At 36.6% G+C, this 15,616-nt stretch overlaps 1 protein-coding gene across 2 annotated transcripts in view; it reads right to left on the bottom strand.

The window, feature by feature from the left end:
- The window catches only part of RGPD4 (RANBP2 like and GRIP domain containing 4), a 36,096-nt gene extending 21,878 nt beyond the window's left edge, over positions 1–14,218 (bottom strand). Inside the window, exons 1-17 of one of the 2 annotated variants that reach the window (XM_083362075.1) lie at positions 13,352–14,218; positions 10,640–10,707; positions 9,726–9,837; positions 8,969–9,121; positions 8,401–8,631; positions 7,430–7,575; positions 6,942–7,134; positions 5,681–5,771; positions 5,216–5,425; positions 4,895–5,073; positions 4,627–4,802; positions 3,929–4,052; positions 3,450–3,611; positions 2,117–2,254; positions 1,889–2,035; positions 891–1,055; positions 727–810 (exon numbers count right to left, since the gene is read on the bottom strand). In XM_083362075.1, coding sequence (XP_083218201.1) covers positions 727–810; positions 891–1,055; positions 1,889–2,035; positions 2,117–2,254; positions 3,450–3,611; positions 3,929–4,052; positions 4,627–4,802; positions 4,895–5,073; positions 5,216–5,425; positions 5,681–5,771; positions 6,942–7,134; positions 7,430–7,575; positions 8,401–8,631; positions 8,969–9,121; positions 9,726–9,837; positions 10,640–10,707; positions 13,352–13,426 — 2,454 coding nt within the window. In that variant the 5' untranslated portion in view covers positions 13,427–14,218. The remainder of the gene's footprint in view (positions 1–726; positions 811–890; positions 1,056–1,888; positions 2,036–2,116; positions 2,255–3,449; positions 3,612–3,928; positions 4,053–4,626; positions 4,803–4,894; positions 5,074–5,215; positions 5,426–5,680; positions 5,772–6,941; positions 7,135–7,429; positions 7,576–8,400; positions 8,632–8,968; positions 9,122–9,725; positions 9,838–10,639; positions 10,708–13,351) is intronic. The other variant, XM_083362076.1, reaches the window with a different exon arrangement.
- Between the last annotated feature and the right edge of the window lie 1,398 nt (positions 14,219–15,616).

Raw genomic sequence — 15,616 nt, 5'->3', positions numbered from 1 at the left:
ATTCTGCTCATTTTTCTCAGAATTGGAGCTTACCAAAAGGAGCATGAAAACATATCCCCCTATCTTCTTCCACATCCCATTCTGGAGTCCTTGCCTTCTTTTCTAAGCTAGTCTCTCCATCCACCAGCAAGTAACATTTTGAAACAGTGGGACAGGCATGGCTATATATATAAAACTCTGCATCAGCTACTTCTCTCTGCTTTCTTTTTCAACTAATTTAGCCACTGTTCCTAGTTCTGTATTAGAAAAAAAATCCAAGGGAAGCCACCAAGCTTTCAGATAGCCCTACCTCCTAAATATGGATACTGCTGCTTCAGCTATACGGTATTGCTCTAGGCTACGGAACAAAGTTCAGTAGCACTAATACTAATAAATCTAAGTGCAAATCAATTGTTAAAAAAATAATATCTTAATTAGTCTTCTGTCCAGCAAAGTATTTATATTAGTCAAATTTGTGATCAAAATAGTCACATTTGAATCAGATTAGTAGGAGCTGCGGCTTCTAAATAGTTCAAATACTAATTTTAAAATACATAACTTTAATTCAAGAATAACTGTCTTCCAAAAAGAAAAATCATAAAAGTTGTAGGATAGTATAATCATTTGCATATCATCTTTGGGAATTTTTGACACCCATCTCAATTCTGCTTGATAACATTAATGTACCATACTGCTATCCTAGAGCAAAACTTGCAACTTATCTCAGTGTACGATTGTCTGGTTTACCTTAATGGACTCCACTTGCTGACAGATCATCTGCAGCAGAGATTTCTGATCCTCGGCCCAGCGAGGGGGAGTTTTGGGAGAGAACTGAAAAAACAATTGTTAAACCAATTAGACTAATCAAACTAATAAAAATGCATTAGCTTTCAAACATTTGTTTGACATACCTTGTAACTTTTACTTGGAGATAGTGAAAACGATGTGGGTGATGGTGTAGAATGTTTCACTTCTGATTCCACGGGGTGGCTCAAACTCCTTTCTTCTCCACTATCTCCAAGATCCTGCATTATGCCTTCCAGCATCTCCTTAACTGTCCTGATGGATACAGGTAACTAGAGAAAAATTACAGATTATGTCCGATTTTAGATTCACTGGAAGTCTATACTGTGTAACTGAAGAAACTGTGTGTTCTGCTTTGATTAAAGGATGTGTGATTTCTAGCTGATCATAGGCACTTAAACCACAGAGGTTTTATAGAAGTGCAAATATTCTAATTTACACCTTTCAGTATTTTTTTGTATGATTTGAAACTTCTAGGATAATAATCTCTTGATTCTCACATCTCTTTGATCCAAAAGAACCATCATGGGTTATTATAACGTGTGAACCACAGCAAAATGTTAAAGCATCTAGTACATTAGAAGTTAAGTCACCTCTGGGTTGAGGATAGGACCACTGAACAATCTTGGAAGAGCAATGGAATTCAACAGAAGTACAGAATCGAAAGGATGCATGTGCTTCTGTAATGTAGAATAAGCTGAATGGGAGAAGCTCTATTAAAGTTGTTTATTTAAAGGAAAGCCTGGGATGGGCCTAAAATAGATACGCTGACTATGTGGTTTTGGAAGGGATGATCACAAAATGGAATAGTTCTTGTGTGGTGTCTATTAATTTGAAGAAACAAACTGATGGAGTAAGAACTTTAGAAGCTCTGAGAAAAGTAACTGGGTGTCTTTATGGGAAGCAGGATTCAATTTGAGCAGGAAATTGAGTTCAAAGGAATGTATGTTGAAGCTCAAATGCCATCCATCTTTGTACCCCGTTTCCATATATTAGCCTCTTTTAGGGAAGCTACAACTATGCCTACTAAGTCATCAAACCTAAAAAGTTCCCACATAGGGATATCCCTAAGAATGCTTTTAAAAATCTAAACTAAATCATGAACCTTTTCAATGACAGATGAATCCATGCAGCTCTCATCAATTATCTTTAGGAGATAATCCCTGCTTTTTTTCAAATATTTCCTGCCTTCTTCTTGTTCTTCTGGTGACAGACCATCATTTTCAATCTCTTCAGCTTTCCTTTGGAAAATCTATCAAACCAAAAGAGACTGTCATTTTGTATGCCATTCGTAAAGAGGATAGAGAGATCTCATTTTGAAATTCATATTTACCAAAGCAAGATTCCAATACGCAACAACATTTTTAATAGCTTCAAATGCATGCATAGCATCATCTGTTTTTCCATCAACAGCATCCAAAATAGCAAATGCTATACGTGCTTCTTCTTGATATTCTTCAACCTGAGAAACCTAAAAAAAAAACCAATTTGTTAGCTTTACCTGAACAATTTTTCAGTATACAAATGTTTTATAAATGTCAAATTATGGTAACTTGAAGATACCTAAAACAAAACAGTGTCAGAGTAACTAAACGTGTACAAGTAGTTCTAGACTTATGATTAGTTGACCAATCAAAGTTATGAGCTACCTGAAAAAGGAGACTTATGACCCTGATCCTTAGTTCTAAGACTGGATCCCCTTGTGGTCCCATGATCACAATTCAGGCACTCAAGCAAACAGTTATTTTCATTATCCTGACATCACCTAACCAGATTTTACAGTGATTTTGCTGAAAATCATCACTTCTAGTTTTCAGCAAAACCATACCATAGTGAAGAATGGGTTTGCTTAATGACCATGATGTTTGCTTCATGACTGCAGTGCTCGTTTTACAACTGCTCTGTTCACTTAACAATCACTGCGAAAAACATTTTGACCAATCTGTTTCATGACTGTTACAACTTACGACTGTAATAGGTAGGTTTCAGGACTAATGTAATACATGCAGAAGAATTATCAAACTTGTTTCTAATTAAGCAAAATGGACAGTTCTTCACTTCTAATTCATTCTTTAAATACAGGGGAGGGCAGTTCACTGTCACAAAGACCTTGAAATCATGCTCACATTTGGCATAACAATACATAAATATCTGAATATATATATATATGCCTTTTTTATCAACACCAAAAGTTTCATGTATAAAAAGCAGTGATATCAGTTTTGGGTAAACCATTAGTTAGTCTTGGAGGACACACTTACCAATACTCTACATTATCACAAACCTAAAATTTCCATAATACACAGGGATAATTTTTATACCAAATTTTTAATAAACTTCAAAAAATTCCTTATGGTTGTGAATTCTACATGGTTCTAGTACACCATTCCTTACTCAATTTAACTTTTTCAGATTATCCAGGAAAACTGAGAAACAATGATTGTAAGTGCCTTACGATGGGATAATAATTGAAATTCTATGCAGTATGATAATTTTGTGCACATGGGCAAGAAAGATATTTAGCTTCGAGTCCTAAAGTATAGAATGATCTTTGCTTATAGGATGGAAGGTAAACAGGTAAAGTTAGAAGTAGAAACTGACATAACATTAAAAAGGGGATCTGATGTAAGATGCCTAGCCCCCCCAAAATTCTTAATCTTGATTACCTGAATATCTTCACTATGAAAGTGTTTGAACAATGGGTCAATAGGTTCAGAAATACTCCTCTTTTTCTTTATTGTCTCAAGCATTGGCAAAACTTTCTTCCAATAATAAACACTTCGTCCAATGTATTCTCTCTGATCATAGAAAGAATTGAGATTGCAGCCCTATGGAGTAATACAGCATACATTATTCTTTATTAGTTGTAATTCTGTTACCTAGCTCACATTTCTCATAACTTCTTAATTCTGTTCACATTGCAGAAATATATGTGAATTCTGCTCTTTTCAGTAATCATATGTACTTCTCACTAGATATTTGTTGGAATCACTTTAAGTTATACTAAAACACAGTATCTATTACCTTTGTTACAATAATCTGAATTTACTGTATCAATCTAAACATCTGTGCATTTAAATCCATGAATTGTACAAATTTAAACAATAATTTTTACATTTGTTAAAAATGGTAGTAACCTACTTACTGTTTTAAGGAGACTTTTTGCCCAGTACACTATAAGAGATGGTTGAAGACCATGTTTTCCTAAGGCCCTGAGGATGTTCAATTCTTGTTGAACCAAAAGTCTTACTTTTGCTGCTGTTCCAGGTCTGAAAATTAATATTGATACAGAAAACATTTCAGCTGAGTAATATTTAAATTATTTTTTCTCTTTGATTAACAAGCCCACCCATTTTAAAATATAAATGAGATCAAAATAAATAAAAATAAATAAATAAATAAATCCAATAGCATAAATATATAAAAGGCAGGTTTCTCAACCATTTTTTTAAATTTATGATGCCAGACCAATAACAATAGCAATAGCACTTAAGTCTTATATATAGCTTCACAGTGCTTTACAACACTCTCTAAGCAATTTACAAATGTCAGCATATTGCCCCCAACAATCTGGATCTTCATTTTACTGGCCTCAGAAGGATGGATGGCTGAATCAACCTTGAGTTGGTCAGGATCAAACTTGCGGCAATAGGTAGAGTTAGCCTGCAATACTGCATTTTAACTACTGTGCAATACAAATCTAACATAAAATTTCTGATAAAATTAAGAACCCACTTGAATTGAACAATCTGAAAATAGTGAAGAAGCAAAATCAAATGTTGACCACTGAATAAAAGTTACTGTGGCATATCCACAAGAACATCTACTAGCCAGGCTACTTACACCGCTTGCTTATGAATGAGTGTATAAACTGCATCCCACCAGGCTCTTTGTCTTTCAGTACAAAGTTGCTTGCATATTGGTAGTGGCAGGAATCGAGGCTGATGTACAGTGTACTTAGTATTAAACTTCTCTTGTAATTGCAGGTGACTGGTAAAAATTACCCCAAGTAAAAATACCTGTTCATAAAATACAATGTTAAATTGTATTAAAAAAAACAGTATATGCTCATGATAGTTTAGTAAACTCAATATAGAAAACATTTTCTTACTTCAAGATCCAGCATACAGATGGACTCAGGAGCATTGCTTTCAAGTCTTGATGTCTCCTGGGGCAAATGGAAAAGCTGCTTTAGCCATTTACGAATGGCTGGCACAGCTGGTGCAGAATTCCATTGCAGACCAAGCCACGTGATGTGCTGGAGACTACCATTGTGTGCTCTAATGGCACCTATGGAAAAAAACATGACTTCTGAAGAAATATGACACAACATAAGAATACAGGGATGAAAATAGTATTTTTATTTAAAACTACTTCTAATTGCAGTTTAATTAACTGTACCGTATGTATGTAGTATACATTAATATCTTACCTATATCATATCTAGCTAGTTCTACGCATTCTGGAGTCTGCGCACCAACATTTTTTATATCATCTGTGCTGAGGAATGAGTTCTCTTTAGAGGAAGCATCCCCAAAGAGAGCATAAAATAAAGTAGAGTGTCCACTCTCATTTGCAAATGACTCAACGACCTCTGTTAAAAAATCCTGTTTGCCATAGCTTAGGTTTAATAGCATATAGCCTGAAAAATAAAGAGACAATGATTAATTACAATAGATTCTATTGCACCAAAAACTAATTAGAACTTTGTAACTTGAATTCAGAGACCTTAGTTTTAAATTTAAAATATGCTTAACATTAGTAAAGAATATAAGTCTAAAAATATCCCAAACAGAAATATGATGTATTCTCACTGAGGGAATAGACTATTCTCAAGATAATTAATTTTTATCACTTTCTAAACCAATGAAACCACTTAATATTTAATTTATATTACCAGATTGGCTCCGTCGGTCACAGGCTAACATTTCCAACTTTTCTTGTTCAGCATGATCTCCTTTTATTAATTTTGACTTTGGTCTTGGAACCTGTTAGAAATTATAGACAAATATAGGGAATTCCTTTGGCAGGAAAATATATTTTCTTTCCACAAACTTCAGATATTCTGGACAGTCATAAAACCTTACTATATTACAGGCTGAAAGCAGCACTCATTTTGATTGTCTCCTACAACTAATAGCTTTACTGGATACAGAATTATCTCAATCTCATAAAAAAAACAACCACCCAGCACTTAGTACAATAAGGATTGTTTTTGCACTTGAAGGTACAATATTTAAAAATTAAATGAAGAGAGCCTAAGGAAAGTTTAGAACATAGGGAATATAGAGGAAATATAAACCAAGACACACCTCCTGCCACAAATAAGAGAGACTCAAGAAAAATCCAAATAGATCCAAGGAGAGGAGAAATACAGATGAACCACACTCTTTTGTGCATTGGTTGCATTATCCTTCCGCAACCAGGAGATTCCTTTGCGATAGTGGTGAATATCAGTAGTCGGCTATAGGATGAGGCTGAAGGTTCATTCTCCAAGCTTGTGGGTTGGTTTCCTAATGTTTCGTTAACAGGCTAGATAACATCTTCAGCAGAATTTAGGGGATGTCAGTGTTCTTTTGCTTATAAGGGCTTTGTATGGTCAGTAGGTCTTGTGATGGGAGGGCGACATCAGGTGAGGGTTGCCAGCAAGATACAGGAAGAGGGCATTCTTTTTCTTATACCTTGCTGGTAAACTATTTCAAACTATTTCTGAAAAGCTATTTCCCATCGTTTCATCCTAGTCATTCTGCTTGGACACCAGAGTAGAATGTATGCCTCATCCTGAAGGAAGTTTACAAAGAGGCAATCAGGGAGAGAAAAAAATATCTCTTCACATTTCTAATTTTATCTCCAGAGAGGATGTGAATAAGAACATATTTCTTTAAGTCCTACTCTTAGTCCTACTCTTTTCAAACTGCTGTCTTTCTATTTCTGTATAAGAGAAATAATGGGCAGAGAAATGGGAATGGCAAAACTTTAAAGTTGTTGAAATATGCCTTTCTGTGTACTATATACACAGGCAATACATATCAATATACCAACTTGGAAAACAAAATGTATGCAAAAATAAGGACTGATTCAAGTTTCGTCCCCACCATTTCCAATACGTACAAACCATGTAAATGATCTGAACAGAGGGCTGTTTAAAACAAGTTTACCTGAAAAGCATGAAGGTAACACAAAGCTGCCAGTTCAGAAACAGCTCTCCATTGCATTTCACTTTCCTGGGCCATTTTCAGCAGCAGAGTTCCAGCATGCATATAGAAATGTCCTCTCATCTCCAGGAAAGTGACAGAAAGTTCATCACTTCCATCTGCATGTGATTTTACCAAATGAAGTGTATGATCAAAGCTACAAAAAAAAAACACCCCAAAAAAACAGTAACAGGTAAAAATAGCATTTGCTCACATTACAAAATATAAGTTGGTTCAACATTGCAAATATGTAGAGAGAAACATATGCAACTCCCCCCCCCCAAACAAACATGATAAAATATTTTACGTGATTGATAAAATATTAAGTGATTGATAAAATATTAAGACTGGACAAAAGGTCATTACTGAAGAGGCAGCATAGAAACACAATGCTTCTGGATCAAAAAGGGACAGAATTTGAAGACTTCTATATGATATGCAAAGTGAAGTACCTTTCAAGTGATTCTTTACTTTCTTTTACATTTCTAGCAGAAAGTTTCATTACTACCAGATTACAGTATGCCAGTAAAAGATCCCTTTGAATCTTTCTCCAACTAGTTTTATCTGATTCAGAGTCCTCTACAGATTCCAGATATTCCTACAGGAAATAATTCAAAGTAAGAAACAACATTGTAATACCATTTAAAGATCAGATTTTCATTACGTTACATTTCATTATGCAAAGACAGACCTTAGTTCACTCTGAATCAATTCAATAATATTTATATAAAGTAACTGGATACGTAGGTTATAGAAATTATTTTTTAAAGGGACAGCTAAACGCCAACTTTTGGAACTGTGCCTCACTACTCCATTTAAATGCCTAAGAAACAAAACTAAGGTCTGGGAAGAGTGTTATTCCCAACAGACTCATCTGAAACAAGGAATGCTAATATATCGGCCTCAATAGCTTAGGGTCAACCACAATGTATAGCTCATGGAAACAAATTCTAAGACAGGATAAAGTAAAATATCTTGGATCCCAAGCACTGCAAGCAGGAAAAAACTAGCCAGTAGACACATTCCACAAATGCTTCATAAATTCATTATTATTCAGTTTTTGAGCTGTTTTATGCTTTTGCTTCAGGCTATAAATTCAACCTTTTTTGCATAATGTTCTAGGGTAGACAGGCAATGGATGTTCCCCAGATATTTTATATTTCAGCTCCATAAATCTCTTACCATTGGGCACACTGTTTAGAATTGGCAGTTTTAAGTTCAAAACATCTTTAACCTACCAAGCCATTTATGAACTGAAATAACATCTGGGAATAACCATGAGATATCATTACCACAATAACAACTGTAGCTGTGTAAAACTAAGACTGTCTTTATTTGCTTGCTCAAGCAAAAGCAAGAATGAATGCTAGAATATTTCCTACAGAATATTTTTTCAATATCTGTAAGAACACAAGTAAAACACCTTAAATGTTTGAACAACACAGGAACACCATTCCAAATTTGACCGTAAGGATATTTTCTTCTCTGCTTCCTGGCAATGTGCCACAGCATCTCCAAGCCTGTTATTTGACCGGTATAGTTTTACTAATCTGATATTAACATATACATCATCTGGTCTAGTGTATAATTCTGTTTGAATCAAGTCAAAAAGTTGATTCCATCCATTTTCACTTGTACGATCCAAGAGGCTTTCCTGTACCAAAGATAAAAAAGGTAGAGTTTTGACATTTTTTAAAAGCATGACCATTTGAAAAATAAATATCATTTTGGGTTTTCCCCCCTAGAAAATGACAGTTAAAATATACTCATTTAAATATGTAGTTTTTAATACTGATTATAACATAAAAATGATTAAGGAATTTACTGCTGTTTGAAAAGGTATTATTGCTATGTAGCACTAGATTTGCTTTTCAAAATTAATAAAAAAAATCTCCCAACTATATAAGCAACTTTGATAAACCATTAGGTTATTGCCAGATTGGGGCTTATATAATGATGTCATGTTACACGCATATATACAAAAAAATTACCTTCAACCGGAAAATTGAAGGACTTCCAGGAAAAAGTTTGGCTGCTCTCTCAACCCAGTATTTTGCTCTTCCATCAATAATGTCAGTACTACATAACAGCTCTGCAATCTTCAATATAAGGTCTTTCTGTGTTGGATTCAATTCTACTGAACGCTAAAGCCCCAATTAAAATGAAGAAATATGTGTTCAATTAGATTTTGAAATATACACCAAGACATTAAAGAGATTAAACTGAAATATAAAAGGTAGAAAATATTAATACTGGACAGTAATTCTTCCTATGCAGTTTTTACATCATACTATAGTTTTACAAAAGAATTCCAAACAGTGGTACGCACTTTTCCAGGCCAAGAGTCATGTATAATCTACAAATGAAATATCAGTGGATGCATTTAGAAAGAGTAGACTGACCAGGAAAAAAAATTCTAGACTTAATTACTATTAACTCTGAGACCTGCAGTAACATTTGGGCAATTTATACACCATTGAGGAGCCACAAGATACAAATTTTCTAGGCTTGAGAAATACTGAACACTTAACAAATCTTTGATGAAATAAATACTAAACTCTTTAAAGCTTCATGTTTAAGCACAGCCACTTTTGGAAGCAGCACCTTTTATTGGGCATCAGGGATTAGAAAGGTATACTTAACAATTCTGTTACCATTAAATGAAATATTCAAAATATAGTTTATTATTTAAACATACTTTAACCACTAACAGTAATGTAGAAAAAGCATCAACTCATAATTTCTTACTTTATAACAGCCTACTGCTTTTTCAATATTATTTTCAGCTTCATACAGTTGTCCCAAGAATTTGTGTGCTTTCGGATCTCTTTCTTGAACACTGAGATATATAGATATATACCTTCAGAAAAACACAGCATGTTAACATTGTGGCAATTGATGACAAAATCAGATCAGTCAGGACAAATTATACCATTAGTTTTGTAATTTCTCTTTAAAGTAGGACTAGCAGCATTGAGGTTTATACAAGTCCAGTTATCCAAAAACACAGTACTTGATATTAAGCAATGTATATCATTAATTTTGCATATAGGAAAATGACAGCACCTTGGTAGGGCTACTGCACCATAAAATAAATTGAAAAGATGGAAACCCTCTTAGATCTTCAATAAAATCTTAAAAATACAAAGCCTTAATTTAATAGACCGATGGGAGTAAAGATGGATGTTCATTAGCCAAGTGGGTTTTTTTAATGCCCAAAACACATTCACAGATAAAAACAGAAAAGGAATTCAAGTGGCAGCCAAAGGGCCAGAATGATACAAGATGGGCGGCAAATAAGTTTAATAAAATGAATAAATAAATGATACACAAACATTCAAGTGCCACTGCTGAAGATCTCTTTAGCAATCACAGATGCAACAAACTGACATGCCAATGACATGTTACAGCCATGTGAAAGATGAGGATGAAATCTAAGAAACTCTGGAGCCAAAATGAGCCCTAGTGTTACAGACCTGGGTGACCAGAAACCAGAGTTCCTTTAGAAGCAGTGAATCAGTCACTGGCATACAGCACACTAAGCATTAGGGAGTTTCAAAATGTAATACTCTAAAGACAGATCTTTTCCTGTTAAATATGAAGCCTCTAGAATCTAGTTTGCTTATGTGTTATTTTGAAGAATATTTAAACAAAAGTATTACCTTTTAGCAAGTTCATATTCCTTTGCTTCATAATACAGCTTAGCAAAAAAGAATCCTTTCATGGATTTCTAAGAAGAAACAAGTAGCTTCAATTAAAATATTGCTTTTGATTTAAAAAATGGAACATTCAGAATTCTATGCACATATTCCTATGGTATCGTACACATGTAGATTCTATAATAAGTAATTTAAGTTCACTCCTAAAAGGGTTGCATTCAGATATTTGAAAGAAATTACAAAAACATTTAGACTAAAATTTCTGTTCATTACTATGTCTTTTTAAAGTGTTTATATTGATCATATTTTCCTTTAAGAAGTTTATTTTTATTAATCTTATTTAGCAGCAATTATCCACCATGTGAAAATGTGAACAGTCAGGTTTTTTGCTTCTTAAATATTAAATGTAAAAAGTCATATGAAAAGCTGTTTGTGGCTTCTCTACAAGCCCATATGAACAAAACTCAAACTGTAAATTGATGTATTCACCTCTCTTAAGAGAACACTTACTTAAAGCATAAGATTTATCAAACTTGTACACCCAAGGTAGATAGACATTATTCAAACACTAAACAATCTAAACAGATAGGCACTAACAAAGAGTTACACATTTTTCTGTACTGTTTTTGCTGACATAAACTTGGATTTTACACGTTAAATCTGATATGTTATAATAACAAACCTCGAAATCCTGTCATTTTCTCCTTTCCTCCCTATCAGAAAGTCAAGGCAAGACCATTCTGAGTTTCCTTCTCTCATCTTCCTGTTTATTCAGGCAAGTTCATGTTTTCTTAATGACTGCCACATACTTTCAAGAAAAGTATTAGGTTGCAACCACCTACCATGTTACTGTCTAAAAATTTTACATAAAAATTTTATGCTTAAATAAGAACTTATGCTTTGAAGCATGACACCCCATTTTTAAAAAGTCAATGAAACAGTAAGAACAGATGGAATAGACAATTTAGTGATGCCAAGGATCACTGAACTTATAGATGAATGCCCTATTACCTACCTAGAATCTACTTGCAAACATTTTTAAAATGATAACTTTTGTGGGGCAAACTGCCTCATGCAAATCAGAAATGGAGAGAAGCATATCATCATTTGTTAATGAAAGGTGATACACCATTCCAATTCTCTAGCCATTATCATCACCTGACCTGTCCTGGTTAATGTCAACTCCAAGAGTCCCCCCAGAGGTTGGGTCCCATTACAGAAGGTTGGTTGCAAAACTTTTTTATAGTATTTCTACCTTGTCTTACTTATGTCTCAAAAGAATTTCTAGATACTAATAAAAATGGCATAACATGAAGATGACATCTTCCAGCAGTTTAACGTTGCAAGTAAGATGTGCAGAGGATAAGGCAGACCTAAGCTAGTGGCCACAAAAAAAGACAACCGCTTTGCAGCATTGACTTTCTCAAGGCTAAAACTTCTGTAATCCTACATGCCCAAAGCCATTCCGAACGGCCACCACATTGGTATCATTGAAGTCCAGGCAAATCAACACAATGGCATTCTTCCCTTCACTCCTAGGAAAATCGCCCACTGGGATCATTTTAGTCCTTAATTAAAGCTGAGACTTAGTGAATTAGTGAAATTTTGCTTGGCTTTTTCTGGACTGCTGCTGCTGGTTTCTATTCGACAGATTTTTATATCAGATATATGAAGACAGATTTTGTTTTCCTGGGCTCCAAGATCACTGCAGATGGGGACTGTAGCCAAGAAATTAAAAGACGCTTGCTCCTGGGAAGGAAAGCCATGGCAAATCTAGACAGCACACTAAAAAGCAGAGACAAAAGTGTCAACAAAAGTGCGTATAGTCAAGGCTATGGTCTTCCCAGTTGCAATGTATGGCAGTGAAAGTTGGACCATAAGAAAGGCTGAGCGCCAAAGTATTGAGGCCTTTGAACTATGGTGCTGGAGAAGACTCCTGCGAGTCCCTTGGACTGCAAGGCGATCAAACCGGTCAGTCCTAGAGTAGATCAACCCTGACTGCTCTTTAGAAGGCCAGATCCTGAAGCTAAAACTCAAATACTTTGGCCACCTAATGAGAAGGAAGGACTCACTGGAGAAGAGCCTAATGCTGGGAAAGATCGAGGGCAATAGAAGAAGGGGACGACAGAGAATGAGGTGGCTGGATGGAGTCACTGAAGCAGTAGGCGTGAGCTTAAAGGGACTCCAGAAGATGGTAGAGGACAGGAAGGCCTGGAGGAACATTGTCCATAGGGTCGCGATGAGTCGGACACGACTTCGCAGCTAACAACAATACGAAGAGCCAACCGAGTTCAAAGCCCAACCACCAGAAACTTAAAATGTCGCAGTTGACTCTTCCTAATTTTAGCCCCGAAAAGACGTAGCATATGGGTCGCTTCCGCCCCGGCCCCCCCCACCTTCCGTTCCCCAAGAGGCGCAGCGTCCAATCTTCCTCGCACGTGTGGCACCACCTTCGTTAATTGGACAATTCGAAAAAAGCCGCCGAGAAATCCAATCAACGGCCGTAGTTGAACGTCTAGGACAGCGTTTCCCAACCTTAGGAACTTGAAGATGCGTGGACTTCAACTCCCAGAATTCCCCAGCCAGCTATGCTGGCTGGGGAATTCTGGGAGTTGAAGTCCACGCATCTTCAAGTTCCTAAGGTTGGGAAACGCTGGTCTAGGAACAGGGGGGGGGGCGGGAAGCATCCGCCCCCACGTAATTGCCTTCACTCACCTCCTTCGGCGAAGGAGCCGAGGCCTGCAAGGAGGAAACATAGCGGTCGATTTCCACCCTGGTGCGCCTCATCATGGTGGCGACCGATGGTAGCCCCGGCAGCGCCCAGACCGCAGCGTCCTTCTGGGCAGACGCGGCTGAGAAAAGGAGCCCAACTGAGCCGTAGCTAGACCGAAAGCAATCACCTCTTCCAGAACGGTGACGCCAAGAGGCGCGCTAGCTTGCGCAGAACTAAATACCGCTGCTTACGTCGGCAGGATCGCGACGGAAAGAAGCCGGGAGGCAGCGGAAGTGACCTTCATAGGTTGTCGCATTTCATAGAAATTTTAAAAAAAAAGACACTCATTTTCGTGCTGGCTAGGGAATTCTGGGAGTTGAAGTCCACACGTCTTAAAGTTGCTGAGATGGACGCTGACAGACATTTAGCGCAGATTCTGGTGGGAGCGAGGTTTCCGTGTTTGGGAAGAATTAGGTTTGGAAACCATAGCGAAATCCAGGAAGTGGAAGAAAGCTATTTCGAAACATAAGGCAGTAAGGGAAAAAAAATACTGCTTTCTACCTTCCTACACCCTGGAGAAATCTACCTATCTGGTCGCTAAGAGGCGACACTGGCTTGATAGGACAGAATTAGTACTGTACATTACGCAGCACTTACATATAGAGAGGCAAGGAAGGAAACGTAGGTAAAAAAGTAACGCTGCTGCGATTTTCCTTCGTATCTTTTATCCTATCGTCAGAAAATGGATATTTGAAGCCCACCAATTGGCGTGGACGATATTTTCTTTTCCACCTATATTATGGTGCACCAGTTTTCTAATGAAATATTATGTACTGTAATAAAACCTAGTCTAGCTACTTTTACAAGCTCTACTGTCTGTGCCTCACTTAACATAAATTAAAGGCAAATGTTAGATAATTTTTCATGGAACTTATTTGAGGTATTTGTAGAATAATTTTAAATTTTATAATTAACATTCCCGTTTTCTCACAATATTTCATCAGTCCTGTGAATATTAATGGGAGTTTTGTCTTCTTTCTGATAGGCTTTACCAGGAAGGCTTATATTGTCCAAGCTCTGGCCTCCTTCTTAGCAAAATTATTTTTTGTTAATGGTATTGTTGAAGGAAGAGTCTTCATCATGGTTCAGTCCAAGCTGGGAATAAACAACATGAGGATTGCTTTAGAAAGAAGGTTGCAGTTTATTGAAGAAGAGAGCCAGATAGAAAGATGGCTTTGGAAAAAAGAGAGAGAGCACATGTAGGGAGTGGGTTTTTATACTCTCTGGAGATTTTTGAGGTTGTTTCCTGTTCCTGTTTGAGGCTTTGTATTTCCTGTGTCATGTATTTTGATCTGAGTGAGTATGCCTTTTGGCATCTGTGAATTAATCCTAATATGTCCTGTCTTACACTTTGGTGGGGAATGTAGATTTTAGGTCTTTGTCTTCTTAATCTCCTAGCTGGGGGCCTCCAACCTTCCTGGATTATTTACATTTCTACAGAACTGGTTTCTGCTTGGGGGAGACTTGGGGCTATTAAAGGCTTTTCTGGCTTTAAGATTCTTTTAGGAAATATATTTTTCTGCCCTTTTAATATTTCCTTCTGGGGGGGGCTGACTTCCCACAGTATGGATAAAGAAATTGAATGCACTTATATTTGCAGAAGATCTGGGTGATAGCAATTCAGAGCTATATTCAGATCACATATAGTAATAACAATAGCACTTAGTGCTTTACAGCCCTCTCCAAGCGGTTTACAGAGTCAGCATATTACTCCCAACAAGCTGGGTCCTCATTTTACCAACCTTGGAAGGATAGAAGGCTGAGTCAACCTTGAGCTGGTGAGGATTGAACCCCTGGCAGTCAGCAGAATTAGCCTGCAATACTGCATTCTAACCACTGTGCCACCGTAGCTCTTATGTCAGCTAACCTAGGGATTGACCCTACGATAGGATATCTGGCCAACTTGGTAGGCCATGATTTCTCCTTTCCATCAGACTTGAGAAATAACAATCAGTAAAAGAATGTGAGAATAATGTTTAGGATTGTATCTGGCTCCTGCCCATTCTTGCATTGTTTGTCACTCTGAAGAGTATTGGAAATAGCACGAGTGCCATGGAAAAAGCTGAGAATTGACTGGTATCAATGGACATCAGTAAACTGGCAGCCTTTGTCACCTTTTTAACCCTTCTGTCAGGCATGCTTCTACTGAGCTCATTGGGTGGAGAGCACAGGCTTGCTAAACTCTGGCTCTGACCATAAAAAAAATT

The sequence above is a fragment of the Vipera ursinii genome (genome assembly GCF_947247035.1).
Source record: "Vipera ursinii genome assembly, chromosome: 4".
Taxonomy (NCBI): Eukaryota; Metazoa; Chordata; class Lepidosauria; order Squamata; family Viperidae; genus Vipera; species Vipera ursinii.
Note: the sequence above shows the minus strand (reverse complement) of the source record. Positions and strands in the feature narration are given on the sequence as shown.